Source organism: Phocoena phocoena, chromosome 2, assembly GCF_963924675.1.
Source record: "Phocoena phocoena chromosome 2, mPhoPho1.1, whole genome shotgun sequence".
NCBI lineage: Eukaryota > Metazoa > Chordata > Mammalia > Artiodactyla > Phocoenidae > Phocoena > Phocoena phocoena.
This window is the reverse complement of record NC_089220.1, coordinates 38,048,024-38,073,753: the sequence shown is the minus strand read 5'-3', so window position 1 is coordinate 38,073,753 and position 25,730 is coordinate 38,048,024. Positions and strand designations below refer to the sequence as shown.

Here is a 25,730-nt window from a genome sequence, read left to right as displayed (position 1 = left end):
TGGAGAACTATCAACAACAATAATTTTTTTAAAAAAAGAAAATAAAAGATACTTACAGCCAACCATCATCATGGCCACGGAAAACATCTTTTCCACATCTGTGGTAGGAGCTATGTTTCCAAATCCTATGGTTGTAAGGCTTGTCATGGTAAAGTAGAGAGAGGACACATACAGTGAATCCTTGCTGGGTCCTCCTTCCCATATCCCTGCACTGGTATTGTATCGATACGGAGTCCCAATGCTCAAGGCCAGCTGGTAGAGCCAACTGTCTATCTGGATGGTGTTTGTGACTTCATCGATGACCTCATAGTCCCCAATGCTGTACCATATGCAGGCCAGCCAGTGAGCAACTAGTCCAAACACACACACCAGGAGCACAAGGACCGCTGCTCCATACTCTAGGTAATGGTCCAATTTCCTGGCAACACGGCCCAGTCGCAAGAGACGCACCACTTTTAAAGAACTGAAGAGACTGCTGATTCCCTGAATTAAAAAAAAAAAAGAAATGACACAACACTTTCAGAAAAGGAAAGGCTAAGGAAAACAATGCAGTGGTTCACCTTAATGAACTCAATCACCATTTATATACTAAGAACATACACATACTACAGCTCCCACTTTAAGTCAACAACAACAAAAAGCTGAAGTGATAAAGAAACTTTTTAAATGCAGATTCCTTCCCACCAGGAAAAAAGATATTTGTAGATTATTAGATAAAAAAACTTTTCATTAGGTAAGGAAGACGGAGTTTATTTTCATAAGTGGAGTATAAATAGCACAGAGAAAAACCAAAGGAGAAAATAGCTCAAATGCAATATACTCAGAGTATAGAAATAGGGTGATGAATTTAGACCTTTTATTTCTTCTTCCTACAAAACTTTTCCTGTACTCTAAAAGATTTAATTTTATTTCTTTATAAATGCTATGAACAGCAAAACTTCTGAAAAAGGAATCTTAGTTTTACTGTCAAGCAAACAGGAAATACTTCTGTGTATATCAGAATGAGCAAATGCCATTATTTCCACCACCTCCTGCCACAGTTATGATAAGCACTAAATTTGTAGAGCTGTGAAAAAGTGAAGAGTTGAACCTAGAATGGGAACATACCTACAAAACTCTATAATATTCTGGCAATAGTCATTGAAAAGAAAAAGGGAATGGCAGCAAGAAAATTCATATTTTGTTAAGAAGCTTAAAACGTCAAATCTAGGGCTTCCCTGGTGGCGCAGTGGTTGAGAGTCCGCCTGCCGATGCAGGGGGTCCGGGAAGATCCCACATGCCGTGGAGCGGCTGGGCCCGTGAGTCATGGTTGCTGTGCCTGCGCGTCCGGAGCCTGTGCTCCACAACGGGAGAGGCCACAACAGTGAGAGGCCCGCATACCGCAAAAAAAAAAAAAAAAAAAAAAAAATCAAATATAGCATTATCCAAATGGAAACATAGCATAGACTTTATTCAATCAGTGAAGTTCTCAAAGTTACTTTTTGAGGAAGCATGTGATAAGCCACCCAGGTAGAGAGGGTAAAGCCATTCCTGGTGCATGAGGGAAATACAAAGCAGTGACCCAGGACCCTCTCATCTGATCATCACCTCCAAGTCTCACAGAGTCCATGACTTCCTTACTGCTAATTCTATATCCCAGGGAGGAGACGAGGCAGCTAACGTAACCTACTCTGAACTTAAGTCTGATCAACACGGAGGAACTGGCTGGTATAGTAGAACAGATGTAACATTAATGAGACTCTAATTATGGCATTGTAAAGTTACAGTGAAAAAAGGCTAGGAATGCATTTGGTTATACTCTATATGATAGTATATATTTGAAATTTTGCAAAATAAAAATTTGAAATAGAGAGAGAGAAAACAAAGAGAAGTAAAAACAGGAGACCTTATGGAAGCAAGAAAGGAACAGGAGCATCCGGACAGTTTTGTGTCTCAACCTCCATAACCTTAGGCCTGGCTCTTAGGCAGGGATATTGAACTTTAGACAGTAAGAGTAGCATTAATAAAATTCAGAAGATGAATTGGCATAATTCAATGAAATGAGATGCTGAAAGGTAAGAAGATTCAGGAGAGCTTGCAAGCTCTCAAAAAAGGAGCTACATAATCCTGAACAAGAAAGACAAAAATAAGTTTTTATTGAGCATTTCTATATGGCAGGCTCTGAGTTGTGCCCTGGGGACATTAAGACAAATGTGCCTTGCTTCTGCTCTAAAGAAACCCATAGTCAAAATGCATGAAAAACTCAAAGGGTTAAATTAAAAAATAAAAACAGTGTTATTGTAGATGTTGTCCTCCACTTAGCTCTAATTTTTAAAGGAACTGTGTTACTTCTATTTAAATACTGGGTTGGCCAAAAAGTTCGTTCGGGATTTTCTGTAAGACCGTACAAAAACCCGAACGAACTTTTTGGCCAACACAATACTACAGAGAAAATTATTTCTACTGGAATTCTTTTTTCGAAACACAGCTAAAAACAAAAGAAGAAAAAACAGAGAGGAAACCTTTAACCCCATTTAAACTAAAAACTAGTCACAACCCTCAACTAGAATGTAAAGAATCAGGACCCACTCGAATTAAGCCCAAATAACAGGAGGACATACTCCCCTGACCTCTGATGTAGGCAGATCTCTCCAAGCGGAGGTGATCCACCCTGAGGGGTACCTATTCTGGACTCCACTTAATCAAAAAGCACCATTTTCTATAGCCATGTCCAATATTATCTAAATGTTACAAAATGTTTGGTAAGTATTGTAAACTCTCCCTGTCATGGGTTCTATGTCACCACTTTCTCCTAGATCTTAGCCAACTCTCCAGCTGACATGTCTTTCAAAATCATTTTCTGGGGCTAACCTTATCCATGCTTCTTTTATGTGTTAGGATTCTCATTACGATTACCCTCAGCCTCTCCTGGTTGATTTACTGCATGCCCATGTTTCAACTGACTTCTATGAGTTCCTGATACAGAAGCCAAATACCTGCTGTACATTTCCATTTAGATATTCCATAGGTGTTCGAAAGGTAATATGTCCCTACTCTCGTGAACAACATCATTATGAGGCCAGTCTCTCAGCCCTGGGGCTGAACACCCCCTTTCCTGTCACATCCAACCGGTTATCAAGTCTTGAGGATCTCAGCATTCAAAGTGCTCAAAATATACCTGAAGAAATCTCTCAAAAATATCCCTTCTTTCTTATTCTCAAGGCCATGCCTTGGTCATGGCTTCACGTCTTTTCTCACTGTGTGACAGGAGTAGCCTCTCCATCAGCCATACTACCTCTGTTCTCACTCCCTTTAATTATGTGATCACACTGTAGAGGCTACCAGCCTGCTATCGTTTTACATCATATATATCTAATCATGTCCCTCTCTGGTCTAAAATCTTTAGTATTAGCTCATTACCTATAGAATCAAGTATTCACTCCCTACTATGACATGCAAAGCCCTTCAGGACCTAGCATCTGCCTGTCTGGTCAGCATCTCTCCCAGCAAGTCCTCCTCCTGCTGTCTAGACTCCTGCCATGCTCAACTATGTGTAGTTCCCAGAGTGCCCATGCTGTTTCATGCCACATTAACAATTTGTCCCCTGTACTTAAAGGACTCTTCCCTCCCACTCTCTTGGTGGCCGGGGTCTTACTTATAGTTTATGGCAGAGACTCTCTCCTCCATGTCCATTTCCCTGACATCTTCTTACCTCTCCCACCATCTTCATTGTTATACCCACTGTGAGAGTTAGGTGTCCTTATTTTGTATTATCATGTCCTCTTTGTCCATCTCTATTACAACAGTCATCATAATAGCACGTTATTACAAGTCTCTGTTTGCATGTATGGTATCCCAGGAAACTCTAAACCCCTTGAAGAATATACCTAGTGTCAATTACAAAGAATGGCATATGGTAATAGGTTAAGCAGTCAGTACGTTCAATAAATGTATGAAAATCTTTTTACGACACAAGTAAATGTGGGTGGGGTGAATTGAGTGTGTGGTGGGGCAGGGAGGGGGCATAGTTAATAATCTTATGTGATAGGTATCATTATTAAAACATAGCCTAGAAACATTAAATAATTTGACTAAGTTCATGCAGCTGGTAAGAGGAGGGGCCAAGAATCAAATATAGGCAGTCTTGTCCACACTCCTTGCACTTCACTATCTGACCTCATTCTGAACCTCACTATACCTAGAGCATAATGCGCTCTAGATATAAACAAATCACATTTGTACCAGCAGTATTGGCTTAAATACAGGCAGTCTCTGTAAGACTGAATAAAGGAGATTAAATACCTTGCCTCCCATTCATTGCCACCCAGGCCCAACAGTGGCCCACTTAGGGGTCTGTGGAGGCCCCAGAAGCCTAGAGAGTCTGCAATTCTCTAACACGGACCAACTCATTTCATTCTCACAATACCAGGACTCCTATCTCCACTGTTCATAGGCAGACACTGAAGCTCAGACAGGTTACACGACTTGTCTAAAGTCACACAGCTAGCAAGGAATGGACCTAGTCCTTCAGATTCTTCATGCATTTCCCACAATAGCCAACTGCTGTGCAGTCTTCCTGTCCTTATCCCAATAATCATTGCAATATTAATCTTCTTAAAAGACAGTATCGAGCATATCCTCCAGGGGCTCATTATAGACATTAAACACAATTTCTACAGGCCTTCAAGGTCCACAACCCCATTTCTGTCCACACTGCCAGGTCATTTCCAACCGTGCCTTTGCCAAGCAATAGTGCTCCAGTCAAACCAAACTCCTTTTTGCTCTCAAACATAACTCCAAAGTTTCACCTTTTAATTTGTCCACAGTGTCCCTTTCATCTACTTATCAAACCAGAAACTGTTATTCAAAATGAGTAATACAGAAGTGTTTGCTTTATTTGGAAAGTTCTTTTTAGCTATCTCATTCTCCACTGTTTTGTATCCAAAAGAATTTAATGCAATTACTATAATCAAAACTCAAAGTTAATGACTTTGTTCTAAACTTTGATGAAATACTTAAAACTTGAAACAATCCAAATGTCCATCTCCAGTAGAATGGATAGATAAATCATTGCACCTACACTCAATGCAATACTATCTAGAAATAAACATGAACAGACTAGAACTATATGAAATAACAAGAATGAATCTAAAAAGTATCATACTAAACAAGAGACTAGACACAAAAGAGTATATATTGCATGATTCTATTTATAAAAGTTTAAATACAAATGGAACTACTCTTAGGGATTAGACGTCATTAGAAGTCAAAGTGGCTTCCTTGAGCTCTACATGTAATATTGATGTAATGTTTAAAGAATGTTTTATTTAAATATCAAAACAATGTTAAGGAAAATCCATTAGTCACTGTTGTGTTGTTAAGGTTAACATTTCACCACGGTACATAATTCAGATTAATGATTTCTTCTGCATCATGTGATTTGGGGAGGGGGAAGAGGTGTCATATTCAACTCTATCTAAAATAAGAGATTTTACTTATTTTATAACTCACCCTCATAACCTTTAGATTGGTCCTCAAATTATACTTTTTTTATATACATAATTTTTTTAAGATTTCTTTTTTGATGTGGACCATTTTTTAAACTCTTTATTAAACTTGTTACAATATTACTTCTGTTTTATGTTTTGGTTTTTTGGCCACGAGACATGTGGGATCTTAGCTCCCCAACCAGGGGTCAAACCCACACCCCATGCATTGGAAGGTGAAGTCTTAACCACTGGGCTGCCAGGGAAGTCTCCTCAAATTACATTTAATCCCTTGTTGGGAATTTTAATTTAACCCATATAGTAATACTGGATACTTTGACAGGCCAAAATAAAATGACTCCCTTCTGTCCTAACACCTTTTTATAACAACCTCTTGATTCTGTGCTTTCCACCAGTTTTGTCTGCTCATTCATTTTCTGCCTAATTTCACTCCATGCTTTCCGATCTTCCTGTGCCTTCCTCTGCACCCCAGTGGCATTCTACCTCTATCCCAACCTCTGAGCTCTTAGCTCACAAATCCCTGGGGTTCCACTGCTGGAAGAGAATATCAAACACATCACATGCATAATAGATCACAGCAGGGTTAATGGAGAACTTTCAGTCATCAGCCTTCCTTTCTAGCCGGTTTCCTTACTTGAAAAGCCCCTCAGGCCATAGGAGCATAAAGAAAAATATCCAGGAGATATCTCAGCATTATTAACTCTTCAGGATATTTTTGTGGATTCCCACATTAGAGAGATGTGGGATGTAATCAGCATAAAAATAATGGCTTACAATGATAAAGGCATTTAAAATACAAATCAATTCTCTCATTTGATGATCACTAAGGATAGCAGGCAGATAACTCAGCTAGTATTCTTTGCTACCTTCTTCCACCCTTGCTTTATAAACAAAAGAGGAATGATCAAAGAACTCTCTTGTCCAAGGACACATGACAATTAAGTGGGGGTGAGAGAGCAGGAGTACAGACTTATAACATCCAGTTGTTTGGTTTTTCACCTACATCTAGCATTCTCACACACAGGTTGTGTAGTAGATTATTTGGAAAAAAACAGCTCGGGTCATTTCCTTCCCTGCATCCATACCCTTTGGCAACGTGACTTTGCAACCTCTCCCATCAAAAGATAGGGTCTATTTCCCCATCTTGACTTCAGTCTAGACTGGCCTTATGACTTACTTTGGCCAACAGAATGTGGTGTAAGTGACACTGTGCCAGTTCCAAGCCTAGACCTCAAGAAGCATGGCCTCCAGTCATGGTCTTAGAACCCATGGCCATTCTAAGTTGCCATATGAAGAATGGCAGCTAGGCTTTTGGAGGATGAGAGACCATAGGAGCAGCCCTATGACATCCATCTGAGCCATCTGGGATCAGTTAGTCACCAGCCATCTCAGCAGCCTACCACAGATGTATGGGTGAACTTAGTTGAGATAAGCCAAATCTAGCCAAAGTCAGCAGAATCACTCAGGTCACAGGAAAGTGAGTTTAATAAATGGTGACTGTTATTATCCATAACGTTTTGGAGTAGTTTGTTACGTGGGAAAAAAAAGCTAACTGATACAAATGTGAGGAAAGCACATGTATTTATGTACACAGTATTTCATACTTGTTTGACTTAAAATGGGGGCAACATAGATATGTGATACAGAAGTCTCATTTTAACAAGACATTCTTCCAAATAGGTAAGATATGAATATATAAAATAAATTTTAATATGCAATTGTTAGATATTATTTACCTTTTGTATTGGGAAACGTGTCACTATTTTGCTTTGCAAGAATTTATGCCAGTAAATATTCCATGAGAACAAAGAACTCCAAGTTATTACTTCATATACCTCCTAAATAGTTCTTAAATCCAACCTCACCTAAAGCTTGCCCTCACCCTGCATAACTTGTTTCCACGTGGATGACCCTGCTGAAAACATGGCCTCGCAGTTTCTCCAACAATCTTTTCACTTTTCCTTAGATGCCCACTCCCGAGGTCATAATCTGAAATTTCTCATATCTAAAACGTTTTCCGGCTCTGAAATCTTGAATTGAACCATCTTGTTTTCTAACCATATCTTCTTCTATGTTGAGCTAAACCGTCCAATTACATCAACATTCAACCTTACTGAATCTCCAGTCTACTGACAGATCTGCGTTTTCCCAATCTGTTAACCCCTCCATTTTCCATTTTCTTCTTTACGTGGCCCTATAATTTCAACACGACCATACATCCTGAATTCCTTAGCATGTCTGTCTCTTCATTATAACCTGTATCAAAACCCTAATTCTAACTCAATTATCAGCTTTCTTCAGGGCTGTGTTTAAGAACTGCTTAAGAAAGTAATACAATAGGGCAGATTGATTCCACTAGAAATTCATTATCATCAATCTCAAAACATCTCCTAACTACCTAGCAATTTTACTACTTTTCTTATGAATTCATCTATCCACTATATTTTAAACTTTCTCTCCTCTGCTCAAAAATCCAGCCACTCCCCCTTCAACTACATCTTTCTCATAGACATTTAAATATCTCATGTCTCTCCCATTAAAAAAAAAAAAAAAGTTACTACTCTCCCCTCCACCTTCCCATTCCAGACATTGCCCCTGGTTCTTTTCTAATATATAAGCACTAGCCATTTGATTACACAAACCAGAAACCAAGAAGTATTCATGTTGCCCCTTTCTTTGATATCTCCCATACCCAATTTATCTTAAAACCCTATTAACTTTAACTCCTAAATATCTTTCCAATTTATTCACTTTTCTTCATCGCCACTGACACCATCTTAAACCATGCTACTAGCATCTCTCTCCTAGACCTATGGAAGTGTTCTAATAAATCTTAAGGCGTTCATTTGACTCCGTCCACTCTATTCTGAACACTATATAAGAGTTATCTTTTGAAGTCACTCATAGTTTAAAATCATATAGCTTCCGTTGTTCTAAAATCTGTTTTGGTTTAGTCTAGAGCAGGTCATTTCATTATATAATCTCAAAGGACCAGGTATGTTCCCTTCGTGCCATTTGTCTCTTTCTGATTGTGTATTCATATCATGTTTTGTTCATTCTTTTATCCCTAGCACACACTCTAGAACTCCCTGCCACAGTGTAAGCACCAAATATTTATTAAGAAAATGAATACATTAATTAAAGAATAAACTAAGCAATACAGAAATCTCTCATAATAATTTCTGACTCCTCTAGCACTGATATTGTAATTAATAATTAATAGCTATTTAATCTTCATGGGTAGCACAATATTAGGCAATTATATAGAAACCACTCTGTTTTATAAGCATTGGGGTCTAAGTAGATTTTGTACATGAATGAGTAAATAGTCCATTTCCATTTCCTTTTGTAGAGTACAATTTAAAGACTGAAAGAAAACTAATGTAACAAACTACAATTGTTATCTGCATCTCTAACCCATATAACAAGTTCTATTGCCTCCTTCCTATTCAGAACTCATTTCTCCTACTCATGTTACCAAGAGATCCATGGAGAAATAATATTAATTACTCCCTGCATTAGTTAATATGCTTCAATAGAGAAACTCAATTTAAATAACTTGTACCTACCACCTGTTTTAGTCTATTTATATTCTTATCAATACACAGTGGCATAAGTAGATAGGTACATTGATAGTAGATAAATAGTAGATAGATAGATAGATAGATAGACAGACATCTGTTTTAAGCAATATCCATGATATACTAATTTTAAATGCTTCTTATTATGGAAAAAAAATGTTCTCATTAATATCCATTGGTCCAGAGTGAATATAAAGCATGATCAAAATATGCACCAAAAAAGAGGTATATTGCCTAAGTCTCGATTTTTTTTTCAAATATCATGGTATATGCACAAGCAAACCAGGTTGGGAGATGTTTTAAAACCTTCAGTAACTTGCTGCCACCTTTACAATAATCCAAACTCCTTAACACAACCTGCCCCTGCCTACTTTTCCAGTCTCCCTTGTGCATCTCTGTCTTCTGCTCTCTGTACTCCAGTTATAGAAAATGTCTTTCCTTTCTTCAAAATTTTTATATTCTCTCTCACCTGGTGGGGTCTCCAAAAGTGAATTTTAAAAACACTCTCCCTCACCCGCTAACTACTCCTTTTGCCTAGTTAATCCTACTCATCTTTCAGGTCTAGGCTTAAATGTCACCTAACCCAGCACCTATAACAACAACACAGGTATAGCTTTCAGAATTCCACAAGGGATATGCTTGGAGTTGTATCAATCAGGGAACCCTTAAGCTGTGGTATCCTCATCAGGTTATTTACAGCTCATTAAAAGTTCTTCATAGTCCAGATGTAATTTACAAATCAGAGATCTTTTTTAAACAAGTAATACAGTCTAGAAACATATTTCCTTCATCAGTCCCTGGGAGAACCAAGGAAGACAGTTGATCAAAGGTAAAATCTGTCAATGCAGAAGGAGAAATAGTTTTGTTAACCCTTTATCCACAATGTCTAATAAACAAACTTCCTAAAGATGAAAAATTCCAATATAAAGATAAACATGTTCCTTGTGAGTTAGCATGTGTTATGTGAAAGCAGAGATAAAATCATGGAATAAAATGAAGTAATAGAAAGACCAAAGGGAGTAGGGATGGAGGTTTAGAACTTCCTTCAAAGAAGAGTGAGGAAATGATGTATTCTCAAGCATAGTGATAATTACTATGCAGAAAGATAAAGAGCAATTTCTATGCAAGTATCCATAGATAGTTAAGGCAAAAAAATTTTAAGGATTAGAGTATACATATTGCAGTATATTTCAACCTTCTTTGCCTCCATGTCAGAATTATTCCCTAATGTTTAACAATAGGAAGCCTTCATCATGAATGAAGATCAGTTCGGATAAAAATTTCTATTCCTGTAAGCAACAAAATCAAATAAAGGAATCCTATTGCTATCCTGATTGTTTGCAACTTCCTATCCTCCCAAAGCTAATTCCCTCAGTTAGGCAGACTGCTTTGTCTCTGTAGAAAATTAATGCAAAGAATATATCCTGGAGTATCACCAAATTTTTCAAATATAAAAAAGACATCGATCTTTAAATCTGTTTATTACCGTTCTGTACCGCCAATCTCCACTTGGAATAGAATTTAAAAGTTCAGCCTACTGCCACTATCCTCCAATTTGAAACCTGTGGCTGACTCTTACCCATTCTCCAAATCCTTACCTCATCTCCTCCTTCACACTACTCCTTTATTCACACTCTTGAATAATTTTTGAGAAAGTTTTTCTCTCAAGCTAGAAGGTAGGTACGTTTGAGTTCAGTGACTTCGCCTTGTACATCTTTGTATCCATTAGTCTACAGTGTTTTGCACTCCTAGTGGGAGATCTCAGCTTAGGAACCTAAACCCTAAGGTAAGCTCTAAACATGTATGGAAAGCTACCAGTGTAGGTCATATGACTGGAAGATTATTTAAGTGAGAATATTCATGGAAAGGAACTTATGAACAGAGAGGTGAGCATAGCAGCCAGAGGATAACGCCCTACTGTCTGAATGAAGAAGTTTGGGGCACAGATAAGGTTATGCCACAAAGACTGCCCTTTGGCCCTAACTTTTCCATTACTAACAAGAAACAGGTATATTTAGGAAACATTGTAAGCTTCAATCCCTCATTCACTTTAATAGAAATATATATAGTATGGCAATTATGTGTCAGGCACTGCAAATCCAGGCTATTAGAAAGACAGAGTCTTTGCACTGAGGAAGCATAAGGTCTAATTTTGATTCCTCCAGAAATGAGCACAGGGTCTAACCCTTAGTTTTCTAAAGATCTTTGTTGGATTTGACTTCTTAACTTGAAGTAGAATTGAAGGTTGCAAAATAGGGTCGCTCATAAACCTTCCCCTGAGCACACAGATGAAAGACAAGTGTTGATAAACCACTAATCCAATCATCAATAAAAATATAAATGGTTTTTTATTATTATTAGAAGCACCAGTGTTATTAATGTGCTTTCTTAAGCAGAGAAGAACTGGGAGGTATATAGGACTTAAAATTGCAGCAAAAGTTTTTAAAGCAGGCTAATAAGAAACTAAGAAAGTCCCATATAGAAGGTAAAATCATCCCAGAGATAATACATTTCATTGCATTAAAAGTCTCATACTCTTCAGACTAACTAAGTTTATCAGGGATAAACAGGAGCATTACATAATGATAAAGGGGTAAATTCTCCAAGAAGACATAACAATCCTTATATTGTATGCACCTAACAAGACCATCAAAATATGTGAAGCAAAAACTAATAGAAATGCAAGGAGAAATTAAATGAATCCACTATCATATACTTCAATATCCCTCTGTCAGAGATGGTCAGGTCTAGCAGGCAGAAATCAGTAAGGACAGAGCAGAACTCAACAGCACCATCAATTAGCTGGCTATTACTGACATCTTTGACTACTTTATACAACAACAGCAAAACAACAACAAAAACCCACATTCCTCTCTAGGTCACGTAAAATATTCACCAAGATAGACCACATCCTGCACTATAAAACACACCTTAACAAATTTAAAACAATAGAAATCATACAATACCTGATTTTGGACCACAATGAAATTAAACTAGAAATCAATAACTGATATATACCTGGAAAATCCAAAAATATGTGGAAATTAAACAACACACTTATAAGTAAGACATGGATTAAAGAGAAAATTTCAAGTAAAATTTAATGCTTTTTTAATTAACTGAAAGTGAAAATACAACTTAACAAAGTTCGTGGGATGCAGCAAAGCAGTACTTAGAGGAAAATATGTAACTTAGAATGCATATATTAGAAAGCAATAAAAACTATAATCAATAACCTAAATTTCCACTTTAGCAAACTAGAAAAAGAAAAACAAATTAAATCCAAAGTAACAAGAAGAAAAGACATATTAAAAATATAGCAAAAATCAATGAAATTGAAAACAGGAAATCGGTAGAGAAAATCAACAAAATCTTAAAAGCTTTTTCTTTGATAATTTCAATAAAATTGATACACCTCTAGCCACACTAAGAAAAATAAAAAAGAGAGGACACAATTACTAACATGGCAAATGAAAGAGAGGATGTCACTACAGATGCCATAGACATTAAAAGGATAATAATAATAACAACAACAAAGTGGAATCATATGAACAACTCTATGCCCGTAAATTTGAGAACCTAGATGATATGGACTAACTCCCTGAAAGACACAATCTGCCAAAACTCACACACATACAAAAATAGATTATTTGAAGAGAACTACATCTATTAAACAAATTGATTCAATAAATTAATAACCTTCCAAAACAGCACCAGGCCCAGATGGGCTCATGAGTGAATTCTACCAGATATTTAAGGAAGAAATTATACCAATTGCCTACAATCTCTTCCAAAAGGTAGAAGCAGAAACAATACTTCCTAACCCAGATTTATGAGACTAGCAATTACCCTAATACCAAAAGCAAAGACAATATGAGAAAAGAAAACTACAAAAGAATAGCTCTCATGTACATAGATACAAAAATCCTCAACAAGATATTAGCAAATCAAATCCAACAATATATAAAAATAATTATATAGTATGGCCAAGTAAGATTTATCCTAGGTATGCATGGCTGGTTCGACACTCAAAAATCAATTAATAGAATCCATAACATCACGGACTAAAGAAGAAAAATCATATGTTCATATCAACAGGTGCAAAAAAAGGCATTTGACAAAATCTATTCATGATAAAAACTCTCAGAAAACTAGGAATAGAGAGGAACTTCCTCATTTTGAAAAAGAACATCTACAAAAACCCTACAGCTTATATCATATTATATCATATTTAATGGTGAGAAACTAGAAGCTTTCCCACTAAGATCAGGAACAAGGAAAGAATGTCTATTCTCACCACTCCTATTCAACTTCATACTGGAAGTCCTAGCAAATGCAATAAGAAAAGAAAAGGAAATAAAAGGTATACAGACTGGGATGGGGAAACAGAAAACTGTCTTTGTTTGCAGATGACATAATTATCTATGCAGAAAATCCAAACAACTTGACCCAGAAAAAAAAAAAAATCCTGGAACTAATTAGCAATTAAAGCAAGTTTGCAGGATATATGATCAACATACAAAAGCCAATCACTTTCCTATATACCAAGAATGAACAAGTGGAATTTAAAAACACAATACCATTTACATTAGCACAACAAAAATGAAAAACTTAGATATAAATCTAACAAAAAATATACAAGATATATATGAGGAAAACTATGAAACTCTGATGAAAGAAATCAAAATAGAACTAAATAAATGGAGCAATAGTCCATGTTTATGGACAGAAATACTCAATATTGTCAAGATGTCAATTTTTCTCTGCTTGATCTAAAGCTACCAATGTAATCTCAGTCAAAATCCCATTATTTTGTGTATATCAATAAACTGACTGTAAAGATTATGTGGAGGGATAAAAACTGTGCAAAATAGCCAACACAATATTGAAGGAGAAGAACAAAATCAGAGGACAGACACTCAACTATAGTAAGGCTATAGTAATCAAGACAGTGTGGTATTGGTGGAAAAAAATAAACAAATAGATCACTGGAACAGAATAGAGAGCCCAGATAGACCCCCATAAATATAGTCAACTTATCTTTGACAAAGGAGCAAGGGCAATACAATAAAGAAAAGATAGTTTTTTTCAACAAATGTCCATGGTGACATGGACATCCAATGCAAAAAAATATGAATCTAGTCACAGACCTTATACCCTTCACAAAAATTGACTCAAAATGGATCACAGACCTAAACATAAAAACATAAACTATAAAATTTTGAGAAGATAATGTGGGAGAAAATCTAGGTACTTTGGGCATGGTGATAATTTTTCAGACATAACACCAAAGGCATAATTCATGAAACAAATAATTAATAAACTGGAATTCATTAAAATTAAAAACTGCTCTGTGAAAGATACTGTCAAAAGAATGAGAAGACAATCTACAGACTGTGAGAAAATATTTGCAAAAGACATTTGCAAATAATAAAGGACTATTATCTAAAATATATTTTAAAATCTCTTAAAATTCAACAATAAGAAAATTAAGAACCCCATTAAAGATGAGCAAAAGATCTGAACAGCCACCTGACAAAAGTAGATATTCAGACGGCAAATAAGCATATGAAAAGATGTTCATGTATCATTAGAAAATTGCATATTAAAACAACAAGATACCACTACACATCTACTATAATGGCTAAAATCCAAAACACTGATGATGCCAAATGCTAGTGAGAACGTGTGCCAACCAGAACTCTTATTCATTGCTAGTGGAAACATAAAATGGTAAAACCACTTTGAAAGATAGTTTGGTAGTTTCTTACAAAACTGACGTATTCTTACCATATGATCCAGCAACCATGCTTTTTAATATTTACCCAAATGAGCTGATAACTTATGCCTACACAAAAACCTGCATACAAAAGTTTATAGCAGCTTTATTCATAATTGCCAAAACTTAGGAGCAATCAAGATAGCCTTCAGTAGGTGAATGGATAAACAAACTGTGATACATCCAGACAGTGGAATATTATTCGGTACTAAAAAGAAATGAGCTATCAGCCATGAAAAGACATGAAAAAACCTTAAATGCATATTACTAAGTGAAAGAAGTCAATCTGAAAAAGCTACCTGCTATATGATTCCGACTATATGACTTTCTGGAAAAGGCAAAACTGTGGAGATGATAAAAGGATTAGTGGTTGCTAGGGGTTAGAAGGGAAGAAAGGATGAATAGGCAGAGCACAGAGTTTCAGGACAGTGAACTACTCTGTATGATACTACAATATGCCATTATGCATTTGTCAAAACCCATAAAATGTACAATACCAAGAGTGAGTCTACTGTAAACTATGGACTTTTAGCAATATGATATGTCAATATAGTTTCACTCTGGTGGGGGTGTCGATAATGGGGGAGGTTATGCATATGTGGGGACAATCTCTGTATGGGGAGTCTCTGTACCTTCCTCTCAATTTTGCTGTGAACCTAAAACAGCTCTTTAAAAAAGTCTATTATCAACTGAGCAAACACATTGATAAGAAAAATCAATCAGTTCTAAGGTAGACTTGGCAATGTTTCTATGGATTTAATAAGATTAAAACTAGTAAAACTAAAACAAAAAAAAATACTATGTAATCCTTACCTATACCACTCAAACATTATTTCAATTACCTACAGGCTTTAATAAAAAAAAAGTAATGGTGATCAAATTGTATTAAATAGCAATTTCTAAAATGTTATTCTTGGTGGAGTGTCTGAAATTCCACAAAAGGGGACAAAAAGCCTCTAAAATCTTTGAGTATAATTAGCTTCTTTGATTTCCAATTCTTGTTTTGATAACTAGACAAGAGATAAAAATTTGCTATGTAAACAGATATGCTAAAATGAAACAACGCATGTGGCCACTTGACAAGCATAATTCAAGAAAATAATAATTTAGAAAATTATTTTCCATAAACTTCCCTGGAAATTAAAAATATTTATAATACTTCCACTTAGCAGTCACTGGCCCAATCATTTTGTCTCCTGAAACAATACATAAGTGATCATTTTTCCAATTTTAATTTGTTCTAACCTAGTTTATCATGTTTACCACTTACTAATACTACCCATTGTCCCCTGAATTCCCCATGTATTACGTTTCCTAAGTCCACTCAGGCTACCAAACTGTGTGTTACCTGCAGCTGCCCCATTTTTCTCTGATGCCTTATAATTCAGTTCCCCCTAACCTCCCAGAGCTGTATTCAAATGCATGCTACAAAAGAGCTTATTTCTATTCCTTGGATTCCTGGTGATAACATCTTTTACCCCCTGTTATGGTTTCTAGGAAATTTACATTATGTACTTCTTTTCAAACAGAATTATTTCCTTTAATGGATTCTGTCTTCCCATCCTCACAGTTCTCTTAAAGAATGTCATACCCAGTTCATGAATTCCTAGTCAATCAAGTTGCCTTAAGAGAGCATGTTGACTGAGACAATCTTGAATACAAAAAGTGTTATTAAGTCCTCTAAGTCATTCTGCACTCGTAGCATGTCAAAGGATTAAATTGTGATCTTCAGACTCATACTCTCCTATTCCCAAGCCACCACTAGCTCAATTTCTCATTTTTAAGTTCTATTTTGTTTTATGTCATTGTACAGTCTACTAAAACCTTGCTAACACTTTATTGCTTCAGGTCAGTGAGTCACCAATATGTACTAAGAGCAATGAAGGACTACCAAGGAGATGGAACACATCCCTCAATATCACAGGGCTTATCACCAAGCTGAGGAAACAGACATACACAAATGAAATAATAATATCCCCTCAGACATGCACAATTCTACAAACAAAAATCATTCATATCTGTTTTCCCATCTATTCCTTAAAACCGTTGTGTGAAGTAAAAAAGTCAAGCATTCCTTCCCTTTTTTTTACAGATATGGAAACTGAGACCCAGAATCACCATCCCAAAGACTCACAACAAACATGTCCTAAAGAAGGCCTCCAATAATTGAAAGAGAAAGTTAAAAATAATATGGAGCCAAAATATAAGACAATACTAGTTTGAAAGATGAGAAGGTAAACAGAAGCCCTTGATTTATTTAGAAGGGCAAAGATACTCATAAGTCAAATACTGATGCTAAAAATATTAAGAGTAATCAATTAACAGAAAAACTTCTAATCCTGTAGAGGAAATCCAGGAGATTTAAAAAATTCAATCAATCCAAAAGACAGCAGAAAAGAAGCAAAAATAAAAACAGAGAAAAGTGAAGAAAAAGCATTTTACAATGGAAAATAAGATGCTCTAAGAAAATCAAAAGGTAATTAATTACAATAAGTGTAAATAGACTAAACTTCCCAGTTAGAAAGACTCTTAGAATGTATAGACTATTTATAAAAGACACAACTAGAGTATAATAATCTAGAATGATAAAAAGTTAAATAATAGAAATACATATATCAAATAATATACAAATGCTAGTTTAGCTCTATTAGTATTAAGCCAAAAAGACTTTAAGCAAAAAAAAAGCATTATTAGTTACAAGAAAAGGTGGAAAATAATGTTGAGAAAATCTTCCAGAAAGTACAGCAAAAATCTAAAGGATTGGAAAATAGGGAAGAAAAAAAAAGGAATCAGAGGAGAAGTCTAGTAGGTATAAGAACAAAAGGAATTCCAGCAAGAGAGAGAATGGAAAAGAGGGGGGAAAGGGATGGAGAAAATCATCATAAGAAAAAAATCAAAACAGAAGACATGCTTTTCTAGATTGAAAAAGGCTACCCAGTCAGTACCCAGCAAAACTGATGAAAATGGGACTTACACTAAAGCATATTACTGGAAAGATTCAGAACCCTGGACAGAGAAGATACATCAAATTTCCAGAAAGAGAAAACCGGTCACAATGGTTTAAAGTTTCTTAAGAGAATTATTAGAAGGTAGACTGCAATGGCGCTGTGTCTTTCAAAATCTGAGGAGAAAATATCTCTGGCCTAGGATGTTACAGCTAGCCAAACTGTCCATCAGGTGGGAGGGTAGAGTGTAGAGAGATCTGTTTAAGAAAATGATGTTGACAGATTATTACTTGTATCAATGTATTGGAGGGAGATTTAGACAACTGGCATAGAGCGTAACGATTGAGTTAGTGATTAGTACATAAAACTAAGCAAATGATAAAACCAACTCTCAGGAAAATGGAAAGTGCAGAAAAGGAAAAGTAATCACAGCATGTTGAAGGTTCAGCTATAAATAGCATATTTGTAGTAGTAATGATATAAATACCTACTATTTATGGAACCAAAAGGATGGTATACCTGTATTGTGAGAACGAGGTGATGGAAATAGTGCATATATACAGTTAGGGTAGGGAGAAAGAGGCTAAAACTTCAAATTCCATAGTGAGAAGTCAAGGACAAGTCCTAAAATTGAAAAACCAAGAGGCAGGTACATAATCTTGCTGTTTGGTGATGGAAGCAAATAACAAAGAATCCCTTAAACAAGGGGATTGCCCCTAGTGGTTGCCCCTAGTGTCTTCTCTTTTTTTAAAATGAGATATTGCCAATTATTCTTCATGGAAGTTTTACCAACATTCCCTTGAGCAATGTATGAGAGGCCTCACCCCATCGCTTCATCAGTTCAGGTCCCCGACAGAGTAATGCCAAGTCAGGGTTAAATATGCAAGACCTTTACTGAGATAAATGCCTATGAAGGAGAAACGGAGGAGGGAGGAGCCTTCAGACCACAATGCCATTTGAAACCTGTGAAGAGGGGAGGAAGAATTGTGTAGAGAGAGACTCAACCACAGCACAGGTAAACGGGGAGTCCCAGAGCAAAAGTTGCTCAATAGAGGAGCTCTTTATTGAGCAGGAGTAAACTAATCATAATGTTACCATCATTCTTAGTCACTGGCTGCGCACAACGTTGGGGAAATATGGCTTCGATGTGTGACCTGCAGCAGATCAGAAAACCATAGCAGGTGTCAGTCAACTGTGTTCAGTGGTGTGTTGGTAAATGACTAACAGCTAATTCCACAGAAAGTTAAAGAAAAGTTTTTATTCATAGCATTTGTGACTTTCTGGGTGTAAATACTCCCATTGTGGCCAGTTTCAAGCTACCAGTGTGATAGTGTGATATCACTGAATGCCAATGAATGATTGGCTTTCCCAGACCAGGAGCCACTTCCAGGAATCCCCTAACTGTGCTCCATGCAGCAGGTTTTCATGAAAGGAGATCTGAGCAGTGCACATCCTTAGCCACCTTCTCACCAATCTAGTGTGTGTGGTAAATGATGGTATGTCAGTGTAGTTTGTAGGTTTACTTTGCATTTTCCTTAATATTAGTAAGTCTGAGGATCTCTTCATGTATTTGTATGGTATATTAAATGCATTTATTATTATGTAATGTTTAATGTATTCACTTTTCTATGAATTAAACCAATCTTTTAATTATTTTTATTAAAATCTTTATGCCTATGTTCTAAATAATGGAAATCTTAATGCATTGATCTTAATATATTAATCCATTTAGTAAGTGAACATATAAATACTACTTATTATCTTCTTATCATATGATTAGCATTTTCAAAATTAACCCCTCTCAACCCTTCCAGAAGGTAAACAGGGAAGAAATAAATATACCTTAAAAAGCTTGATGTAGGTAAAATCTAAAATTAGAAAACAAATTACTACGATTCCTTTTTTTCCCCCACTTTTTAAAGTAACAATTACGTGTACAGCATCAAAATACAATGTCTATACTTAACTTTCAGGGAAATATTTTTAATATCATTAAAGTGGATTGAATGCAGAAATTTTATGGAAAAAGTTACTGAAGAAAATTTGTAAACTACTTCCCAAATACACACACGATGACAACAATGTAGTGCAGAATTTTCCATCTGAACAGTCTATGAGGACAGAGTAAAATCTTCAGGGAAATTAAGTTTGTAATTATTATTATGAACATAGTTTAATAATAGATACATTCTATATTGACTCATTTATATACATCCTTCATGTAGCAAGTTGAAAATCATCCACTACTAGGTTAGAAGCTAAGAAGCTCTGAATAAAATGGTCTTCCAAGATATTACACGTTTTAAGTATTTCTCATTGTGCAGATAACATTGAATAAGCAGAATCTTGAATGTGACCAGACATCAGAAGTCATCCAAGATAGTCTCTAATCACAAATGTACTTAGACAAAATTTAAAGCAAAAACTATAAAAAAGAAACCAAAGCAAAAACTATAAAAAAGAAACCAAAAAGGCAAAAATTCAAGAATTTTTCTTCCATAAAATTTTCTGTATCTTTTTGTTAACTCAAGCACTGCTATCTGGAGGAGGAGGAGTCAAAAGACCTATGGGTGCACAGAGTTTTAAAATGCCACAGTTTTCAAAAAAAAAAAAACCAAAACACACATCAAAACACATCACCTGTCAATCAATTATCTAGTTCATAAACCATATTTGACTCCAAATGCTGTGGCTTTTCTTCTCCTCCACCTCTTTCAACCACAACCTCCAACCATAGCCATTTTTCTAGTAATTAGTATTTTCAACCAGAAATCAAGAAAAAAAAGCAGATGAAAATTATAAGGTAATAAAATATGATAATTTACGGCAAGTATCTAGTAGGATGAAGATTGAAAGTGGTGGCTCAAAAGAAGTTTGGATTATCTGTAAACTCCTTTTATCCTAATTTTCTCGAAACATGTGATTCAAGTACTAAAAAGAAAAAGAAACTTACCTCATCAACATTTTCAAAGGCATTGATGATGTCATAAGGTAAACAAGACAACAGATCGATCACAAACCAAGTTTTCAGATAGTTCATCCTGATCAACTTGGGGTCAGAAATGACCTCTCCACCAGGTCCCACAAAGGTCGTGTGAAAATTTAAAACAATGTCAACCAGAAAAATAACATCCACCACACTGTCCAGCACCAGCCAGGCTATGTTGTTCTGCTTCGTTTTGAAGGAAACGTTATAAGGAACCATAATGGCGGTGTAGAAGGTAAGAATTAAAATCACCCAATCCCAAGTTGTTTTAAAAGCACAATAGTGTAAAATAATGTGTGGTGGCGTCTTTGGCGCTTCTTGCTTGTACTGAGGAAGGATATCTGATCCCAGCTGAAGAACCTAAAAGAGAGAAAATGTATATATAATGACCTGGACATCTCTGCACAGTTAGTACTGAATTCAAATTTACTGGCAGCCAAACCACAGCCTATTAATCATGACTCCTGGTTTCAAGGCCAGTCAGGCTCTGTAGTTTCATCTCCCTCTTCTCCTAAGTTGTATCAAGGTTTGTTCAAAGTCACTCCATGTCCAGTCTCTCTACCAAAGTTGATCTGTCTGCTATTCCCTCTGGCTTTCTCTCCAGTGGCCAACTGTTGTTTCAAAAACTGGTCCCCATACATGGAGGGCAGGGAGAGACCAAAGAAAGAGGCAGACCACTCCAGATTGGTAGGTGGCAGTTTTAATATACAAGGGAACTTACTTACAAGGCTTTTCTTTTTTTTTTTTTTTTTTTTTGCTGTATGCGGGCCTCTCTGTTGTGGCCTCTCCCGTTGCAGAGCACAGGCTCCGGACGCGCAGGCTCAGCGGCCATGGCTCATGGGCCCAGCCGCTCCGCGGCACGTGGGATCCTCCCGGACCGGGGCACGAACCCGTGTCCCCTGCATTGGCAGGTGGACTCTCAACCACTGTGCCACCAGGGAAGCCCCCTACAAGGCTTTTATTGGGCAGCCACAAGACCAGTAGATCTCTGAACCCACCCACCAAATATTAAAAGTTTATACAGAAGCCTTAACTGGGTTCAGTCACATATAGAGGCGTGACTGAAGGTCACAACAACACCTGAAGGTCTCAACAACACCTTACTCTCTCAAGCCTGCATCCTTGAAAATGGCCCCCATTGTGGGAATGGTAAGCAGAGTATACATTCCAAGGACAAGGGTGGGGGTAAGGAGCCTCCAACTGCCTGGGTCCAGCTGAAGGGTCAACCCGCAGTCCCATGCTCTCGATGACCTCCTCCAGCACCAACACTGATCCACAGCACTGTTGGACACCCACTTCTGCAAGTTCTGCACACTCACATGGCAGGCTTGCCTAGAATCACACATCTCTCACTGACTGCCCAACTGTTATTTGCATGACTCACCATTATCCATTCTTCACATATTTGGCACCTCAAGGAGCATAACTTTGATTCTGATGGCCTTGCTGAACCCCAGGGCCCCACTGATGGTGATCTTGCGGTTGTGTGGGACTCAGCCAGGGCCCTAATGACTGGCACAGCAATATCAGGGGTGTAAATGTTATAACCTGCTTTTCCCTTTTTTCCTTACAATCAGGACTTAAAGAATATTGGATTTCCTGCCCAGAGGCAAATTCCCTTTAGGGAAAAAAAAAAAACAGAAACTAAATATTCAGGTTTGCTTCTCCATACCTTTTCGACAAATGGAAAAATTTCAATGTAATGTTATATGAACCTTGACTTACTCTGATTAGGTCTCATTAAAGAGACAATGAGAAAAAGCAGAACAAAAGCAGAGGTCTGGGCAACCCTGGGCAAAGGTAACAAACACAGGACTTAGCACTTCCTTCCAGAACCTGGAACATGGAAATTGTGAAAAGGAGTTGAAGCAGCAGGTCAGAGACCTCTGCTCCATGCCATCAATGAAGCTAAAGCTGAGTAAACCTGTGTATTAAGGAGTCTGTAAGTGGGACTTTGATAAACAATGTTTTCAGCAGCTCTACCATCTTATGCATCCATGTATGTAGTGTCCCTAGGACTAATGGGACCCAGAAAGTAGGAGTCAACAAGTTCAAATTATAAAATCATAAATGCACTAAATTTGTGAATGTGCAAATAGATGTAAACAAAAACACCTGTTAGCATGTAATTCTTACGCTACAAAGCAAAATAAGTATACTAGCATGTTTTGAAACTTGAGAGAGATTTATCCTGAAAAGTCTCTCATAAATAGAACTTACATAACTGAAAACTAAGCATATAATATAATCATTGCTATTTTAAAATGTGAAGAACATCATTGATATTCTCTTTAGGTGTATATTATAATTATTGCTTTAACTTTGGGAGTTATAAGAACTATTTATAAAGATTTTTACATATTTATCCTCATTATCAGTGCCCGAGTCATACATTTCCCATAAGGTCTTAAATTACTCAGCAACAAATTATCCTACAGGCAGGTAAGCTTCATGTTGAGACAAAGCATTACATACACAGAATCATACAGAACCATGGCCTCTCTTTCACTTTTCAACCACTGACCTATTCATTCTAATTTCACTGTGTTAAACATGAAAATTTCCTTCATATTCAATGTTAATATTTTACCACAGTCTATAGTTTGAGCACAAAGAAATCGTACTTAGAAAATAAACTCAGTGCCAGGGTACATTAGGACCTTCATGGGTCCTGGGTATTTTTGCCTTCTTAGACCCCTTCCTCCTTAAAAATAATAAAATAAAAATTATATTTTACAACTGTCTTTTTACAAAGATGAATAAATTAATATTATATATTCAAAATTCTTTTACCTAAAAGTTCATTTTTTCCTTCTACTATTAGTAGAAATTCAAACATCATGTGGGCCGTACACACTGTGTTAATAGACAAGTCGGCCCCGCTCAACACCCTGGACAAATGTAAGATGTCTCCTCTAGAGATGGAATGAAATCACTCTTGAGTTCAGTATTTCTTAAATCTGGCTACAAACTAGAATCTTCTGGAGAAGTTTTAAAAAATAAAGTATACTCATACTCAGACCCCATGCCAGAAAATAATTAAATTCATCTTGTGTGGGTTCCCAGAGAATCTATATTTTCAAAATCTTTCCAGGTGATTATAATGTACAGTTCAAAATAAAAACCCTTGTCTTATATTTCTTTAGACATTCACAACCCAGTCCTTCGGAAGGTGACTTGCATTTGTAAAGCAATCCAAAACTGCTACAAGAGAAGGAGGAGAATGAGCAGGGAGGCGAGGAGAAGAATGGCAACAACAACAAAGAAAGGGACTCACTAAGTGCTGCAGCTTTGAGCTTTCTCATATGCAGAGCATGACTTTAATCTCAGCCCCATCACTAGGACTCCTTTATAAGGCAGTGAGGAACAACTCTTCGCTTTGTTATTTCATTTGTACTTTCAGGAGCAATAAGCTTTAGGTAGAGGGGGGATGAAATCACATTTACTGATGTATTTTTGTACTGAAACAGATATATGCTTTCTCTCTGAATATCTGAGCTCACTGACTCTAAAGGACTCAGTACCACGGATACAAGTGAGAAGCTGAAGCCAATCAGCATGATGTCAGGACCTGTGGAAAACAGATGAACTGCCTACATGGAGACCAGGATCTTTGAAAGTGGGGATCAGCTCCAAATTTAGGGGGCCTGGTGGAATGAAGATAAAATTTATATGTGTTGGAAAAAGTGAAAGAGCCTGAAATTTAACAGCAAATCCAAATACTCAAGCTGAGCAAATTATATGACTCTGAGTACAACTGGCAAAACTATATCTTTCTGCTAATTTGGTGCTTCTTTTAGGTCAGTCTTTGAAGATCTAAGAGCACATACAGACTAAATCTTTGTTGAAAACCTTCTTATTTCCACATGTTCTCTGAAATCAAGCCTAAGACCTGACAGAGAGCAGTTTGGTATTTGAATCAGGTTTGTGAATTAGGGATGACTGATAAAGAAACTAACAATAATCAAAAGGCAAAGCAAAAAAAAGAAAAAAATCAGATGGGAAGAAACAGGAATGAAAGTTCCTCAAAAGTAAAAGTAAAAATGATGAGCTGTCAAGTGGAAAGGAACTTTCCATTTGATATAGAAGAAAAAAACTATCCTGAGTGATTCAGGGTGCTAAGGTAGAAAAATTTCCTCTCTATGGTCTCTTTCCTCTTGTTCTTGCCCAACTGTGTTAACAAAGAAAGAAAAACTGAATGAGTTAAGACCCAGTAAGAATCATAACTGCAAAAGTCAGCAGTCACAGAAACAAGCTCCTACACTTTAGCTTGATTTGTAGAAAGCAACGGACAACCGAAGGCAGAAAAGAAAGTAGCTTCAAAATCAAGTAGTACAGGGCTTCCCTGTAAGAATCCACCTGCCAATGCAGGGGACACGGGTTCAAGCCCTGATCCAGGAAGATGTCACATGCCTGCGGAGCAACTAAGCCCATGAGCCACAACTACTGAAGCTTGCGCACCTGGAGTCCATGCTCCACAACAAGAGAAGCCTCCGCAATGAGAAGCCCACACACCACAACGAAGAGAAGCCTCAGCTCGCCGCAACTAGAGAAAGCCCACGTGCAGCAATGAAGACCCAATGCAGCCAAAAATAAATAAATAAAATAAATTTATTAAAAAAAGAAGATACATGCACCCCAATGTTCATAACAGCACTATTTACAACAGCCAAGACATGGAAACAACCTAAATGTCCATTGACAGATGAATGGATAAAGAAGATGTGGTATATATATACAATGGAATATTAGTCATAAAAAAGAATGAAATAGCATCATTTGCAGTGACATGGATGGACCTAGAGATTGTCATATTAAGTGAAGCAAGTCAGACAAAGACAAATATCATATGATATCACTTATATGTAGAATCTAAAATATGATACAAATGAACTTATTTACAAAACAGAAACAGACTCACAGATATAGAAAACAGACTTATGGTTACCAAAG

At 36.7% G+C, this 25,730-nt stretch overlaps 1 protein-coding gene across 1 annotated transcript in view; it reads right to left on the bottom strand.

The window, feature by feature from the left end:
* The window catches only part of KCNH5 (potassium voltage-gated channel subfamily H member 5), a 334,670-nt gene that overhangs the window by 246,774 nt on the left and 62,166 nt on the right, over nt 1-25,730 (bottom strand). Inside the window, exons 6-7 of the mRNA XM_065871428.1 lie at nt 20,745-21,137; nt 57-483 (exon numbers count right to left, since the gene is read on the bottom strand). Of these exons, the coding sequence (XP_065727500.1) occupies nt 57-483; nt 20,745-21,137 (820 nt within the window). The remainder of the gene's footprint in view (nt 1-56; nt 484-20,744; nt 21,138-25,730) is intronic.